The sequence below is a fragment of the Trichechus manatus genome, unplaced genomic scaffold, assembly GCF_000243295.1.
Source record: "Trichechus manatus latirostris isolate Lorelei unplaced genomic scaffold, TriManLat1.0 scaffold00014, whole genome shotgun sequence".
Taxonomy (NCBI): domain Eukaryota; kingdom Metazoa; phylum Chordata; class Mammalia; order Sirenia; family Trichechidae; genus Trichechus; species Trichechus manatus.
The window spans coordinates 25,431,656-25,450,092 of NW_004443950.1; the positions used below are offsets into that span (position 1 = coordinate 25,431,656).

General features: G+C 38.8%; 1 protein-coding gene across 1 annotated transcript in view; it reads right to left on the reverse strand.

The window, feature by feature from the left end:
* Positions 1 to 18,437, reverse strand: part of ITFG1 (integrin alpha FG-GAP repeat containing 1) — a 202,474-nt gene that overhangs the window by 78,010 nt on the left and 106,027 nt on the right. The window contains exons 9-10 of the mRNA XM_012554181.2: positions 17,061 to 17,155; positions 13,518 to 13,690 (exon numbers count right to left, since the gene is read on the reverse strand). Of these exons, the coding sequence (XP_012409635.1) occupies positions 13,518 to 13,690; positions 17,061 to 17,155 (268 nt within the window). The remainder of the gene's footprint in view (positions 1 to 13,517; positions 13,691 to 17,060; positions 17,156 to 18,437) is intronic.

Consider the following 18,437-nt stretch of genomic DNA (forward strand, 5'->3'; position numbering starts at 1 on the left):
GAAATACCATACGTAAAACTCTTAGCAAAGCACTAGGGCACATCACTAGTGCTCACTAAATATTAGCAATTATCCTGAGAAAAATCTGCCAATACATACATAATCTGTGGTAGACAGAAAACAGCTACCCAAAGATGTGCACATCCCAATCACCAGAACCTGTGAAAATGTTAGTTTACATGGTGAAAGAGGCTCTGCAGATGTGCTCAAACAAGAATCCTGCGACAGGGAGATTATTCTGGATTGTCTGGGCGTGCCCAATTTAAATAAGAAAAATCCTTATAAGAGGTCAAAGAGAGAAAGCAGTGTAATGGTAGAAGCAGAGGAAGAAAATGTGATGTGATGTGGGCCCATGAGACAAAAAAAAAGTCTCTAGAAGCTGAAAGAGGTAAGGAACAAATTCTCCCCTTGGGCTTCCAGAAGGAACCAGCCCTGCTGACAAACTGATTCTATGACTCTGTAAGGCTTTCAGGATCCTATGAGACCCATATCAAACTTCTGAATTCCAGAACTGTAAGAGAATAAATTTGTGTTGTTACAGTAGCAATAGGAAATTAACATATATTTTGATACTAGAAGTGGGGTGCTACTGTAACAAGTACTCTATGTGGAAGTGGCTTTGCAACTGGGTAGAGGCTGGAAGAATTTTGAGAAGCATGACAGAAAAAGCCTGGATTGCCTTGAACAGACCGTTAGTAGAAATATGGTGTTAAAGACTGATGGTGAGGGCTCAGAAGGATGGGAGGAATGGTAGAGAAAACCTACATGATCTCAGAGAATACCTAAATCATAAACAGACCGGCGACAGGAATATGGATGTTAAAGACTGATGGTGAGGGCTCAGAAGGATGTGAGGAATGATAGAGAAAATCTACACGATCTCAGAGAATACCTAAATCATAAACAGACTGGCGACAGGAATATGGATGTTAAAGACTGATGGTGAGGGCTCAGAAGGATGGGAGGAATGACAGAGGAAATCTACACGATCTCAGAGAATACCTAAATCATAAACAGACCGGCGACAGGAATATGGATGTTACAAGCACTGCTGGTGAGGGCTCAGAAAGGAATGAGGAACAAGTTATTGCAAAGTGGAAAAAGGTGACCCTTGTTATACAGTGCAGAAATCGTAGTGGAACTGTGTTCTATAGTTACATGGAAAGCAGAATCGTAAGCAGTGAATGTAGATATTTAGCTGAGGAGATTCCCAAACAAAGTGTGAAAGTTGTGGCATGGTTTTTTCTTACCACTTATAGTAAATGTGAGGGGAAATAGATAAATCGATTGAGGAACTTTTAAGCAAAAAGGAACCAGGACTTGATGTTTTGGTAAATTCCCAGGCTACCTAGGTTGTAAAAGATGCTAAAATTCAGAGATTCACTGTCAGGAAAGTGTGATCTAGAGAAAAACCTAAGGACGTGGCTGGACAACCTTTTGCCTTGGAAGGATCAAAAAATCAGATTATTCAGTCACACACAGAGGTCTCTGAAGAGATTAGGTATGTGACTCATAGATCCCCTCAGCCATCTCAGCACATGCCAAAAACAGAGATGGGATTATCCAGGAAAGATCTATGGAGGAGCCTCTTGTCTAATACAGTGAATCCCTGGGATATACGTGGGAGATCCACGAGGTTCTTGAGAATACTGTATCAGCAGAAACACTGCCAGCTTGGACTGAAAGGAATGGAGAGGATGAAATGAAAAAAGGCTGTCATAGTCCCAAAATTCAACAGGCAGGATGGAAGCATGTGCTACTTTTCATGAAAAATGAAAGATGACTTCAAGGGCAAGCTGTGGGCCCAGTGGATGGAAACAGGAGCCACAGAGGATTATTCCTAGATCTTGAAACCTAATGAAATATTCCTGGTTAGATTCTGAAATTGCTATTGACCAAAAACTTCCCTTTTCCTTTCACTTTCTCCCTTTCTGAATGGAAATCCAATAATTGTTATTCCATGCATGTCCCATCATTGTATTTTGGCAGTAGGTAACTTGTGTTCTAATTTCACAGGTCTACAGAAGGAAAGAAATTTTGCTCCAGAATGGAGTATGCCCAGAGTCTCATCTGTGTCTAATTTAGATGAATTAGATGAGACTTAGATGAAATTCACCTCTTGAGTCGATGCTGTATTGGATTGAGACTTCTGAGGACGCTGAGATGGGGTGAAATGTATTTTGCATGTGAGACAAGCATGAATCTTTGGAAGCCAGAGTGTGCATTAGGATAGGCTGAAGAATGGCCACTCAAAGACAACCACAGAGTTCTTACAAGAAGGAGGCGGGAGGATGAGAGACAGGGGAGAAAGAGGCAGAGATACCTGCTATATAGTTAAGAAGTCAGTCACAAAGGAATTATGTATTATATGGTTCCATTTGTATGAAATGTCCAGAATAGACAAATCTATAGGAACAGACAATAGATTAACGGTTGTCTAAGGCTTGGAAGGGGACCAGGGGGTATTTCAGGGTGATGGCTTAGGGTGTGATTTCTAAGGAAAATGTTTTAAAAGTGACTGTGGTGATACACAGCTCTGTGAATATGCCAAAAGCCACTGAAATGAAAATGTACAATTTGATGTAAAATGTACATTGAACTGTGTATTTGACATGGGTGAATTTTATGGTATGTGTATTATATTTTAACAAAGATGTTAAACAATTATACCTTTTTAAAAAATTAACGATGAGTAGAACAAAAATATTCTAAAGTCCTAGTACAACACAGTGCACCAATAAGATATACCACATTTTTCCTAGTCACAGATGTATGCAGCTTATTTAAGCACGTACCATGTTCACACAGTAGCCTTTTCGTATTCTTTCTTCACACTCACAAGTGTTTTTATGCTCACAGATGAAAATCAATTTAAATTTCTCTGATATCTTTTTCAGTTACAACATACAATAATTTTCTGCCTTAAAACAAAAACCCTCCAAACAACCCAAATTGCTTTTTCTTTACATTCTTCAACCTCCTGTCAGATGAGTTTATAAAGGGACAAGTTAACTGCGCCCAGTTTCCCTTGAGTCACCCTCATTAAGATTGTTCTCTATGCTGCCTGGAGAGTAGAGGGAGAAATAAATCAATGTGCTACTTTTGATACATATCTGAAAAAATTCATGTACATGGCATAATCCATGAGAATAACCGTTTCTGAAGTTATAGAGCTGTTTTAGTTTCTTGTCAATAAACAATATGTTTTCAATGAAAAATTCTTAAGTTCCTAGATGAACACCAAAAGATAGTAAGATTTTCTTGAATCACACATGTATTTCACTAAAATGTATGTGGCATCTTTAAACTTACATAGGACAAAATTTAAAACTGTTCCACAAATGTGGAATATTATTACAGTTAGTGTATGACAAAAAAGCCAGAGAAAACAATGGCAGCCAATCAATACAACAAACACGTGTTATAATATTTCTCACAATTTTCCTCCATGTATCTTCCGCCTAACATGATCCGTGCCTCTGCAAATGCGTCTTTCTCCTAGGAATGTACTCCCTCACTTAACCCACGGCAAAGCTACTGCTAGTTCCTTTGAGATTCAGTTTAAATGTCAGTTTCTCTCAAAAGTCTGTACTGCCACTGCCCCTCATTCTAGGCTACACAAGGGCAGAGATCATGTCATTTCACGTATGCATCCACCGCCTCTAAGACAGTGCTTGGTATAGGGAGAATGGAACTAACGTTTACTGCTTGCTGCCAGTTGGGTGTCCAGGGAATCCAACTCTGATATGGAGATTAGAGTACAGGGAATTTATCAGGGAGAACTCTCAGGATCAACACCTGTGGGGAAGAGAAGGAAGCAGGTAGGCAGAGGGAGAATTCTGGCTATGATGCAGTCCCAACAAAGGTTTCAACCTACCCTACAGGGAGCTATGAAGGTGGGTTGTCTTTCTAAGTTATCCTCCACTGGGGTAAAGAGGCTGGGTCTTTCACTGACCAGTCACAGGATGCTGGCTACCCCCAGGGAAGGGGGCATATCATCGCATGAGAGGGCTTCCTTCAGCAGAGAACAATTTCCAAAGGGGGCTGAGAGCTGATACCTGTTAGACGGGTATTCCTAGTAACTAATGATGCTGAGCATCTTTTCATGCTCCTAAGACAGCAACACTTCCAGCAGCTGGTCTCTGAGTCCTTATGGGAGACCTGGGCAGCACAGCGTAGCATCCACTACAGTGCTTAGGGACAACAAGCTAGGTACTGAGGGCTCATTTTTGGTCTAATTGCTGCACTACCGTGAGGTTCATGTTACTATCCCCATCGTGAGACACCTGTGGCTGAGAGAGGAAAGAACGATTCAACGTCTCACATCTAACGCGGTTAGCTTCCGAAATCTGTGTTCCTTCTGCTGTCACAGCCTTCCTTTCATACAGTTTACATTCAGTGAGTGTTTAAGTGAATAAATTTATTCAAAATTTGATCCTCTGAGGCGAGCAATACTTGAATTGATTGCTATCTCCGTACTATTCACATATAAGTTAAAGCTCAGAGACGTAATGTGGCTTACACAGGGTCATCTGGTTAAGAAACAGTGATACCGCAACTGCACCACACGTCCACTCGGACGCTACACCACGTAGAGCAATGCCGCCTGACAGAATCTGGCGTTGACAGAAGCGCTCTCTATTTTTGATGTCCAATACGGTAGCCATGGCCACAAGTGGTTTCTGAGCACTTGAAATATGACTAGTGCAACTGAGACACTGAATTTTAAAACTGTACTTAATTTTAATTAAATTTAAATAACCACATGCAAGTGGTGGCTAATGTATTGGGCAGTGCAGAGTCTTTCCAGAACTATGACAACCTGCCATTGTTTATTTATTTTTAGAGATAAAATTTATTGAACAATCATTTTAAAGTTTACAATTCAGTGGTTTTTAGTATATTTGCTATATGTGCAACCATCACCCCGATCTAATGCCTGCACATTTCCACCCCTCCACAAAAAGTCCCACAGCCATTAGCAGTCAGTCCCGATTCCCCTCCTCCCACCCCTTGGTGACCACCGACTGACCTTCTCTCTCTATGCTGTTGTTGCTTGTTGCCAAGGAGTCAATTCTGACTTACGGCGACTCCTTATGTGTCAGGGGACTGTGCTTCAAGGGTTTTCAAGGTTGTGACCTTTCGGAAGCAGACAGTCAGGCGCCTGCCTCCAGGTGGGTTTGAACCACCAACCTTTTGGCTAGTAGTTGAGTGTTTAATCATCTGCGCAACCCAGGGACTCCTCTGTCTCTATAGATATACTTATTCTAGACGTTTCATATACACGGAGTCATATACGAGGCCTTTGTGTCAGGTTTAATTCACATGGCATGTTTTCAAGGTTCATCCATGTGGTAGCATGCATCAATACTTCATTCCTTTCTATGGCTGAATAATATTCCATTATATGGATATTTTGTTTATCCATTCATCCACTGATAGACATTTAGATTGTTTCTGCTTTTGGCTCTTATGAATAATGCTGCTAGGAATATTTGAGTATAAGTTTTTCTGTGAACATATGTCTTCAATTCTCTTGGGTACATACTTTGGAGCGGAATTGCTGGGTCATATTGTAATTCTTTGTTTAACTTTTTGAGGAACTGCCAACCTGTTTGTCAGTGGCTGCATCATTTTACATCCTCACTAGCAATGTATGAGGATTCCAATTTCTCCATATCGTCATCACACTTGTTATTTTCCTATTTTTTGATTATAGCCATCCTAGTGTGTGTTAAGAGGTATCTCGTTATGGTTTTGACTTGCATTTCCCTAATGACTGATGATGCTGAGTATCATTTCATGTGCTTACTGGCCAGTTGTGTATCTTCTTTGGAGAAATGTCTAATCACAGTTCGTATTCAAGATTAAAAGTGAGGTTTAACCTCTTCTGTTAGAATGCATGGCCAGGGTTAATGTCTCAACTCATTCATTTCTCTTTTGCCTTAACAGTGTCATACATATATAAGAATCTTAAGCATCAACATCTCTACTTGGAGGAAGTCTTCCCATCTGAATTCTTCTAGGCTAGGAGACACGGCCCTGCTGTACATTTTCACTGCATCTTTCACTATTCCCTCAAAGCATTTAACCCAACATTACTAAAGAATCTGTTGTGCATTTAGACTGAAGCATCATGCTCCTTTTGAAGAGTAGGAAAACGGTTAAATGAATAAATACTCAGCATAAAAAAATGAAAAGCACAATGAACTATAGCTTCAGAGGAAATTAAAAAATTATAGAATACAACTTTATGCTAATAAACTGTAGAAGTAATTACTAAAACTTTGATTAAGAATTGACAGCAGATGATTCCTTTGGGAATTAACAGAGCCTACCAGTATTCTGAAGGAGTCCAGTATTTTGTGGTTAAGTGCTCGGCCGCAAACCAAAAGGTTGGCAGTTCGAACCCAACAGTTGCTCCAAGGGAGGTAGATGTGGCAGTCTGCTCCTGTAAAGATTACGGTCTTGGACATCCTGTGTCCTATGTTTTGGGTTGCTATGAGTTGGAATTGACTTGACGGCAAAGGGTTTGTTTTGTTTGTTTTTTTGTTAGTAGTATTTTGGAGGGTATTGGTGGTTCAGGGGTAGAATTCTCCCCTTCCATGCTGCAGACCTGAGTTTGATTCCTGGTCAATGTATCTCATGCACAGCCACCACCCATTTGTCAGCGGAAGCTTGCATGATGCTGAGTAGGAGGCTCCAGGCTAAGATAGACTAGGAAGAAAGCCCTGGTGATCTACCTCCAAAAATCAGCCAGTGAAACCCTGATGGGTCACAACAGTCCAGTCTACGTTTGATCATGGGGATAGATGAAGACCGGGCAGCGTTCTGTTCTGCTGTGCATGAGGTCTCCAGGGGTCAGGGGCCCAAGTCGATGGCAGCTAACCACCACCACTACCGCCACCGCCACCACCAGTATTCCACCTTACTGTCTACAGAATAACTTCTTCCTTCATAACTAAGTAGTGGATTCTTTTTCATTTCAGCATGGAATTAAAAATTCATTATCATTAACACAGAAGAATAGGCAACCATATCGCAAAAAATACAGAATCTTTACAAATTCCAACTACTGACGTTGGAGTCGGTTTGTGAATGAAGGTTAGTCAGCACAGCAGTACAAGTTCTTCCGTGATGAGGCAGAATAAATTATCATCCTGGACTAGATTTCAAAACATATTATAGCATTTTTGATTCTGCTATACAATATTGAGATAATTTAGTATTCTCTTTTACTTGAGGTACAGAAGCTATTGAACAAGCTATTATGATAAGTACTATAAAAGTAAAAGTAAATTTAAGCCTAGTAAGATACTCTACATTGTAAAAATCCATTTAAAAATCAAATATAAGATATTCCTGGAGGCTTCACAATACATTTAGTAGGCAATAAGGAAGTCTATTAAATCTAGCAGTGAAGTAAATGAGTCTTGAAATTTCACTATTCTTTGTAATTCTGAGAAACATCTGACAAACAGCCCCAATCTACTCTTTCCTGTGATTTTATAAAAGACCCTAAACACAAATATCCTCTAATCTTCAGTGACCTGGAAATGGAGATAACTTTCCTACACAGTGCTACTATTCATTACGAAAGATTAGTTAATGATTTAGGTCGTAAGACTTAAAGACGTTGGTCGTAATGTTAGAAACAGGCTCTCTTTAGCGACGTTTGAACAGATGGAAATATTAACGTGGTATGTGACATACAGAACCAAAATTTATTTTGCCAATTACCAGCAAATATTCCTAGGTAGACTATACATAAGGAGCCCTGGTGGTGCAGTGATAAATGCGCTTGACTGCTAACTAAAAGGTTGGTGGCTCAAACCTACCAGCCACTCCTCAGGAGAAAGATGTGGCGGTCTGCTTTCGTGAAGATTACAGCCTTGGAAGCCCTATGGGGCAGTTCTCCTCTGTCCTATAGGGTCGCTATGAGTTGGAATCAACTTGACGGCAGTGGGTTTGGTTTGTACTATACATGGAATGTTTTTTTCTTTTGCTGCAAATTAGGAAGGCTTTTTCATTTTCACATCCAATGAAAAGACGGTGAATAAATTTATTTTAAATAGGAATTATGATATGCTGTTTGAGTACAAAATATAAAATTAGTAAGATGATTTGATCTAATTTAAAATGATGATGAAACCCTTTGTCTACTTTGATAATGAAAAGGAAAAACTAGTGCTAGAAATGTTCACACAGAAGCAGGCTCCTGCTGGAAACCTCTTTGTCTTCTAAAGCAGAGCATCTACAACAGGATTTAACCTTCTCTTGGTGAGGCAGGGTCATCAGTGTAAAACCACTCTGTAAACCTGGGGGTGCAGGCGAAAATGTAGATCACACTGAGTGGGAAATCACTTAGCCAACACTGTCAGTAGACATCCCCAGCACTTACTCTTCTGACAGCGTCACAGACCCCCATTTGCGTCTGGTCATCTTCCTGCCTCTCACAATGGTGCCCTGAATGGGTACTACCAACACATTCAGATATTTCCTCTGGAGTGAGGAGAGTCAGGCATAGGAGGAGGAACTGGAATGCATGTCTAACTGCCTCCTTTGTCATGAGACCAGAAGAACTGGATGGAACCTAGCTACTGTTACTGAACATTTTGATCAAAGATTGTATAGAAGAATCCTGATCAATAGTTGGGAGATGCAGAAGAGAATTTTAAATTCTCACGGACTCCAGACTTTCTGGAGCCATGGGAAGCTGGATAAACCCCTGAAACTACTGCCCTAAGATAATCTTTAAAACTTAAACCAAAAATATCCCCTGAAGTCTTTTTAAAATCAAACAATAGTTTAGCTTAACTAGTAAAGAACGTCTGCCTTGAACATTGTGCTATTTTAAGAACTGTCTATACGGGATCAAAATGACAAGAGCAACTCGAAAGACTAGATAGGAACCTTATGGGGCAGTGAGTTTATGTTAATGGGGAGGAACAACTCAGAAAAGGAGGGTGAGAATGGTGCACAACTCAAAGAATGCAATCAGTGTCACTGAACTGGACATGTAGAAACGGCTGAATTCATCTATGTTTTGCTGTGTATGTTCTCAGCAACAACAAAATTAAAAACTCTGGTTTCTGAATTTGTAACACCAGAGACCACATGTTTACCCACAATCTCCTCTGGCAGCAAGCTGCTTCAGTGCAGAATTCCTGCTGTGGGATACAGACAGGTGTTGGTTTTCCATTCCAGGACTCAGAGCTCTAACTGCTGGATTTTATTTATTTGTCTCCAGCTTACTTCCTTTCTCTCTTGTCAGAGTGACTTCTACTATCTGCCCATATCATCACTTCTAACCTCTGCCAAAAATCTGTTATTTTTGCTTACCTACTACTTTTCTTCTTTCCTTCTAAATTTTTTTTATTACTGGGGGCAAAAAAAAAAGATTTGAATTCTGAGGACCTGAGTTGGAGTCCTGACTACCAGCACCTTACCGTGAGGTGATACGCATGAAACCACTTTATAAACTAAATCTAAATGTTGCTTGTTATTACTGCTGCTGTTCTCTTCCTGGCATCAATTGGCAGGCAATAAACTGCATTTGGCCATTTATGGATCTACTGGCCATTTAACCGATTTTGGGTGTTCTCCTGGCTGATACTCAGAATCTGCAACTTTGCACCAAAACTTTTTAAAAACAGCTACTTCTTGACTTTAATCTCCTGTTAAAGCCTGGTGAGGCTGAGGTTTTGCTCTCCAGTCTCACTCACTGACCTATACTTTATTAGTAACAACAAAGTTCTTAAATACATTAACGCTCTGATTACATCATATACAGGTGACATGGAAAAGGTAAAGCAAAGGTTAGGAATCACACTCTTATACACAGCTACTCAGGGAAATTCTCACAATAAAGAAGCATATGCACTGCATGTGCTGGACACAGGCTATGTCACTAAGACACCTTCCAGATGACAGGACCAGTGTTAACAAATATGTATTTATTCTGAGAAAATCACAATCTATTTTGTGTTTGAATTTTAGAAAAAGAAGTATTAGGGTCCAGACTATTAATTTAAGTATGGTTTATGGAATCTTCCTGTAGAATTTTAATGAAAAACAAAAACACAAACCAAATGAGTTGCCATGGAGTCACTTCTGACTTGTGGCAATCCTGTGTGGTGCACACTAGTGCTGCGCTCCACAGGGTTTGCATGGTTGTGATCTTTCAGGAGCAGGTTGCCAGGCCTTTCTTCTGCGGCACCACTGGGTGGGTTTGAATCGTCAATTTTTATTAACAGTTTGTTGCAAACCACTTGCGCCACCCAGAGACCTCAGAGAACCTTAACAGCAACTCTACAATTCAGATTCAATTTAATTAGGACATCTGGGGAAAATTTAGGGGAAAATTCTTCCAATATATGCATGAAATAAAATTTCCAGGGCAATTTTAACTTAAATTCAAACTTTGTATTTTTGTTTGTATTAGTTTCTCTAGTAACTCTGGTTAATTAAAAAAAAAAAAAGATTGGAAATCCATAAGAGTTTAATTAGATAAGTGGTAACCAAATAATGCTCATTATAATTTATCCTTCAGATCCTTTTTAACATTTTTCAGTTCTATACTAAAGATTCAGGACATAAAATATCTTTTTAGCTTTACTTTAAAAATAAAATTAAAAAATTCACTTCTAAAAACAGAATTATATTTATTACTGGCTTAAGAGTACACCACTAGAACAATGTCAATTTTAGTTTGCTTTCCTCGGGCGGAAACTGACCCGACAGCAATGGGCTTCTTTTTTCTTCACTCTGTCAACAAATGAAAATTCAGAGAACCAAGGCCATGGGACACACAGAACGGGACAGAAAACAGGGCAGCTGAGCAGCCACGGGGCAGCTGCAGCGAACAAACCCAGTGTTTTGTCTGTGGTGGCAGATTGAAACTGTTAATCTCTGACCATGTTATTAAGAGTCACTTGCTATGTCTATAAAATGTCATTAGTAGAGATTTCTTCCCTGTAACATGATTTTAAAGGCTAGCATACGACAAATTAGGCCTTCAGTGTAAAAAAACAAAAATAAAAACAAAAAAACTCAGAAACTCAAACAAACACCATATCCCTCCTCAAACAAAAAAACACGAAACAAATGAACAAACCACGGTTTCAGAATTTCTTTTCATGAAATACAAGTTGTAGATTAGATTCTCATGTCACCTGCAGAGTTAATCCCTACCTGATTTTCACAAAACAAATGAACAAACCATGGTTTCAGAATTTCTTTTCATGAAATACAAGTTGTAGATTAGATTCTCATGTCACCTGCAGAGTTAATCCCTACCTGATTTTCAAAACCTGTAGGAAAAAGGCAACAGAATTCTCCAATAGCAACACCTGAAATTAGAAACATCAACCTATACTAGTTCTCAACAATATAGCAGTCTTGAAATCAGCTAAAATTTATAAACTGCTTTTTCAACAAAAGTGAATTCATGTAGGGAAGGATTATAATGCACACCATGTCTTTTTTTCTTCTATTTTTTCAAAAACTATATTATGTTGAATCCTCCTAGACGGACATCTTCCTTTCAAGTATAGAACAATGTCTCATCTAGTGGTTTAATGAACAATCAGATGTACTGAAATCTATCCTTCAAGTCTCATCTTTCCAAAAAGGATAAAAAAGAAATGCTGGGTTTTAAACAGTCACTTTTACGAAAGTATCAAGAGCCTGTGACTATCTTTGTACCTATGTTTTCTGGAGAACTATATTGTTCGCTGCTGAATTAGCTGATACTGCCATTTTTACTGAAAAGCAAAGGAACTTAAGGTATTTGAAAGTTTTAAGAGAAAATTTTGATAAACAAGTTATATGACAAACATACAAATTGGATGTTCTTTTAAGGATGAATAATCTAAGTTTAAATGAATCTAAGATGTAATTTCATATTCTTTTGAATAGGGCAGGTAAGGGCTCAGCTACTAACCGAAAGGCTGGCAGTTTGAACCCACCAGTCGCTCCGAAGGAGAAAGATGTGGCAGTCTGCTTCCAAAAAGATTTACAGCCCTGGAAACCCTATGGGGCAGTTCTACTCTACCCTATGGTTCGCGATGAGTTGGAATTGACCTGATAGCAATGGGTTTAATGTCCAGAATAAAGCAAGTTTACACTACTTTGTTTTTATGTGCCACTATACCTTTAAAAGGCAAAATAATCACTTCCATTTCAGCAATCTGTTTTGGTTACATCAGACTTGATCCACACGCACAGGTCACGAGTGTATATAAACTCTGCATTACAGAGCACGATGACAATGTCCCTGGAAAATTCTGTAACCAGAACTCAGAGAGGCTGTGATTTGAAATCGAGTTCTTTAGAAAAGGTTAAGTACAGACTCTCCATAATTTTCCGTAATGTTTTTAGGAAAGCTCATTAATGATACATGTTTTTCTAAAAAATTAGATTTCTAGACAACTGCTGTTTGGTGTTAAAAGCAACGAAATGTCTAATTTTTTTTCCCCAGGGAAGCTGAGGTTCTGCTGTTCAGTTTCATCATGAGTCTGGTAATGATGTGCAGCTGAATCATTGCTAATTCCAGAGTCAACAAATAAATTAATGCTCAGAAGACAAACTATCGACAGATAAATGGTGCAGGAGGAGAGAATGAATAAGGGCCAAGAAATATATCTAATCATAAAATGAACAAAATAGTAAGCTATTAGAATTTAGGAAGCGTCATTTTATGGAATTTGCTAAGAGTCAAGCTAATTCTGAGTTCAAGTACACTGGTTTAGCTACTGGTACCTCTACTTAAAAAAAAAAGGTAGCTGCAGCATTCAAAATCACGGATAATGCAAGAAATGCACTCATATTTATGTACACAAATAATCCTAATTTGGTAAATAGTCGTGTTGGAATTTTCAATGCCATCACAAACAAGCACGGCTAAGTATCCTGTTAGGTGTTTCAGTTGCTTACACCACACTGACCACATCCAACCTTCATGACCACTCACTCCCTGACAAGGCACAGTTACTGCTCCATTTTACAGGCAGGACTTTAGCTTGTCTGCCCAAGGCCACACAGCTGGTACGTGGCTGGACTGGGACCGACGACGCCTAGGCTGTCTGATCCAAAAGACCCAAGGTCTCAACCACCATTGTCTTCAGTCTGCAAATGTAACTGGATCATTTGATATGCCATCTATTAAAACAACTGACCTTTTAAAGGTCAAGTTTTGATGAATGAAAAATAAGCATTTTACTTTAGATTAGATCTTCATCTCTGTTCTACAGAAAATGAGTATGTGAAAAAGAATAGGTATTCTAAGCAGTTGACGGAAGTTCAGGAGCCATGTACAGAAACAGGGACTGGGCCCACACCATTCCTTATTTAAGGAACTGGGACATATTTAGGTGCTATTCCATCACAAGCACCTCTGGGTAGGTTTGAACTGTACACCTTCCTGCTAGTAGTCAAGAGCTTAACCATCTGCACCCACAGGCAACCCAGAGTGAAGACACTTTACGAACAGTTCTCAGTTTATTTACTTTCCATACCTTCCAGATGTATTCCTCAGTATGGCAAGAGCGTCTGGATAGCCGTCCATGTTGTAGTCCCCAATGTGAAGCGTAAGTGGAATTGATATCTCAGCTGGTCGCTGTTCACGCACAGACGGCACGAAGCCCCAGAGGGTGCCCTTATTGCTGAAATTCTGTAGCACTGGAACCCACTATAGTTTACAGAGAAAAAGATTAGACTTTAGAGTTATTTAGATAAAACAAAACAAAACATCATCTGCAAGACAAATGACATGTTCCATTAAAAAGGTTGATTTCAATGTTAATCTCTTTTTACATAGATAAAAGTCCCCAAAACAAGCATAATTTTTACTTAACATCTTTATCTCTATGATGCTGTAGGGTATCTATTAGAATTTACTTTGGGAACAGCTGACTGATCGTCTGAATAAAAAGAGAGCTTCCTTTGTAATTTATCATTAGTCATCTTCGCTTGAACTGGCACACAGAGCTTTAAAACGTTTTTCACAAGATCATAAACTCTTAGGGTTGAACTGATGTTAATGACCATGTAGGTGAACTGGCCAATTTAAAATTTGTGTTGGATGGAAATATAACATCAAATGAATATTTTAAAACACTAAAGCAAACTGTAATATTATCTAATTCTGATGTCCTTTCAGGAGGACCAATTTAGGGAGAAAATTAGAACATGACAAAGTCTCCCTGGCTAGGCTACGCCTTTTATACGCAAAGATGACTTTAGCCGTCACCCTCAGCGCCAAGCAGCTACAAGGCCCCGAACAGCACGAGGCCTGACGAGCACTGACTGTGACGGACGGGCACGGCTTGGCCCAGAAGAAAAGTTCTGCCACCAAAACGGCAGGAAGCTAAGTTGGTAGTAAATTTCTTCATTTCCATATTGATTATAACGAAAAGAACAGAGAGACTAGGCTGACTTGGAAGTGAGCTTTTGGAACACCCTCTTTCTTCTGATGGCTCAAATCTTCATTTTCTTAATAACATAATGCAAAACTGAAAACCTGAAGAGTAGAAATCATGCCATTAAAATGACAGACGTGCCTGCCTATAATTAGCTAAGAGTAGGAATGCCGGCACATAACCTGGAAATGTCCAAACAACAGCAGGTACAGATGACTGGAAATGGCAGGAGGCCAGATATGCCTGCAGATGTTCTGTCTTATAAACAGGTGACTCATTTATATGGCTCCAAGCCAAACTACGTTAAAAATGGCTTCTTGAAAAAGATCCAGCATACAGGGCACCCCCAACATTTTATAGGCTATCCAAAGAAAAGCATAATTTGCCATGGAAAAATAACCCAATGATAAAGACATACTTACAGGAACTGAATTATTTTAAAAATTGCTCAGCTCCTTTAATCAATTTTTCAGTCTTTCATAAAGCAAAAAAATATTATTTTATATATCATCACACTGTTTTAATGTTCCATTTGACTTTGAAAAAAATTGTTGGTTTTCTTTTGGAGGAAGATAGGAAATTTCACAAAATTCCAAGTAATCACAGATTTCTGAAGAGGTTGACAATTTATTAATGAGGATGAACCACACTGAGATAAAATATTCCTGTTAAGGTAAATGTATGAAGGCCTAAAAACTAAAAAGATTTTTCACTTAATGTGACATCTATAACAATTACTAAAGAGCTGCGGCATTTATATTCCCAGAGAGAGATGAAAGTATTCTTACCATAGCTTGTCACTTAAAGACAGGCTATAATTACAAGGTTTACTTCTACCTATGAAGCAGCCAAGAAGGTACATCCCCCTGGTGATGTCTAGAAAATATTAGAAATTAAGGGGGTGTCTAAATTAATAGAACTGATGCAGATGGAGCTTTTGACTTCCTTACTCTTACCAAGCTAGAATAGCCTAGGGAATCCAAGTCAAATTTATAATATATAATAAATACTGTGAGGTAATGAATCAACTTATAGAGAGCAATTTGGTCTTTGTCCTTGGTTCCTGAGAGATAATCTTTGGAATTTCCTGAGTAACTGACGAGCTTTTTGTTATCTAGGCCTAAAGACTATACCAGATGATTTGTGCTAATGAGTAGGGAGCTGGCCAAGCCAGAAGGACCGACTGGTCGCCTGGTATCAGTGTCCATGTATCAGCTGACCTCAGGGAGGAAGGGGACCATGATTCAATCATTCATATGCAATGAGGTCTCAATCATGACTATTCAATGAAGCCAATAAGGACTTCGGACATGGAAGCTCCAGGAGCTTCCTGGTTGGTGAAAGACATCGATACACATGGGAGGGCAGCGTGTCTTTTTGGGGACAAGGAAGCTCTGTGTTGTGAACCTCCATGGACCTCGTTCCATATGTCTCTCTTTATGCTCATCCTAACTTGTATCCTTCTGCCATAATAAATCTATAATTGTAAGTATAGTACTTCCTGTGAGGTCTGTGAGTCATTCTGGTAAATTATCAAACCCAATGGAGTAGTGGGAGCCAGTAGGTGGAAGCAAGGGAGCCCAGAAGAGGCCCCTAAGCTTGCAGCTGGCATCCTGAAGGGGAAAAGGGAAAACCCTGAATTTGCAGCCAGCAGGTCAGAAATAAGGGTTTTGTGTGGATTCCCAACCTTGTACCTGGTGTGTCTGTCTATTTTGACAGTCTGAAGGATATTATCCTTTTAACTTGTAAGAGCTGACCTAGCTGAGTGGCTACGGACAGACAGAGAAAGCACTGAGTGGGCAGCTGGTGTCAGAGAGAACTGAAAAGTGGGAAAGTGGGGTTTGATTAATCATTGCATTTTGGGGACTAGATTTATGTTGATTTTTATCTACAAACACACCAAAACACAAAATATGAATCTAACAGAATGGTCTCCACTATTTTACTTTTATTAGAAAGAGGTAAATGAAAACACAAACAAAAATAATAACAACCAAAAAGATGAAAAAATAAAAAAAAAAAGAGATTCTTATCAGGGATTGATTTTAGAAAACAATTCTTAGGATATATCCTATTATTACCATATTTTGTCTCTAAATTTACTTTTTCTAGCCACAGGAATACAATATGTCTCTTGATCATCAAGTAGTTTCAATTAGACTCAGTATTTTACACTTTAGAAAGGAAGTTCCTTTGTTTTTGTCTGTATATTTTCAGTTTCTTTGGTCTGCAAACTACCAAATTTTTATTTTAGTGAGTTGCCGAGGTAAAATAAATCAGAAATTCATTAAATTAGAAAGCAGTCTGTTGAAGGAGGATCCACCAGAAAGCTCAGATACAAAGTACCACATGTGTTTTTGTAAGTGGGGATTCTAAAATTCTTGGAAGTTGATTTCTCATTTTTCTATCCCAAGCAGAATATAATGCTGGTCTTCAAAAATCAGAAGACAATCCAGTTATGTATTTTGATAACTGAAGCATGAAAAAATAACTTAGCTTTGCAAAGCATTTTTAAAAGTGTTTCATATGAATCAAAATTAAATACTGCTGGATACATCAAGTGCTTTCATAGTACTTGATAGGGGGAAGGGACTGAGTAAGTGTTAGCATCATTTGGAAAAAGAAAACACGCTGACATACCTGCTTCGTTCCGGATTTTGCTAAGTAGACGGTGCTTTTCTGGCAGTTTTCATCTTCACAGCCTGGCAGTAAGTGATCTGCATGTCCGTCTCCATCTGCCGAAAGAAACCCCAAAAGGTCATTAACAGCCACAAAATAAAGTGTTCTTGTTTGGCAGATTAAATTTCCTATTTGTTCAAAGTCACCATTAATCTGGATAAAGCTGAAGAATTTGACACAAGACTTTGTAACGAATGTGATTCATTTTTTAAAAATTACTCTGGCCCTTGCTACTTACTATTTGGACTGTCTTCTTTTAAGTTGCACACTTTTCTGTGGTTGAATACTTATCCAATGTGGGAAAAAGAACCCCTTTTCGAGCTTTCATATTAAAATAATAAATTTTAAGAAATGTTACTTTTGATTTATTTACATAAATACCCTTGCTAACATAGGAGAAACATAAACATGTCATTATTATATGGCTTATTTAATGTGAAACTTTATCTTGATACAAACTTTTGCTAAGTGTCTTTACACAGCATAAACCTCAAGAGTTTTTTTGTAAGCACCTTGGCTTCTGAACACCCCCAATAAATAGTTATCAATAAAAAGGCAAATGAAGGGAATACAGACATCCTTTCCAGCTGCCTGCTTTTTTAAAAGGCTGCACGCTCTTTCACGAACACCTCTAGAGGTGAGGATGCTGAGGAACTTGGAGTCAGCTCCTCCGGTGCTCCCTCCGATCTGCTGCTTCTACATCCCACCCCCCATCCGATGGGCTTTACAGACTCTGACATCCTAGAGTTAAAAATCTCTTTACAGGTATATTCACAATGGAGTTGTCACCTAGGTTTTAAACTTGGGGCCTGACTGTTGCTTTAATCTTTGATTTATTTGCTCTAGTTTAACTTGTACATATACATATTTTTTAACTTTTTTAAATTGTACTTTAGGTGAAGGTTTACAGAACAAATAGTTTCTCATTAAACAGTCAGTACACATATTGTTTTCTGTCATTGGTTAACAACCCCATGACGTATCAGCACTCTCCTTTCTAGATCTTGGAGGACCTTTTTTTTTTTGGTGAAAATATACATAGCCAAAGATAAACCATTTCAAAGATTTCTACATGTACAATTCAGTGACATTGATTATGTTCTTCCAGTTGTGCTGCTATTCTCACTATCCTTTTCCAAATTATTCCATCACCATTGTCTTCAACTCACTGTCCCTGAGGCTTCCCATCAAATCTATTGAGTTGCTGTTGTCAATCTGACCTCACACAGATAATTTGTTTTTTGTACTTTAGATGAAGGTTTACAGAACAAAATAGTTTCTCATTAAACAGTTAGTACACATATTGCCCTATGACAATGGTTAACAACCCCACGACAT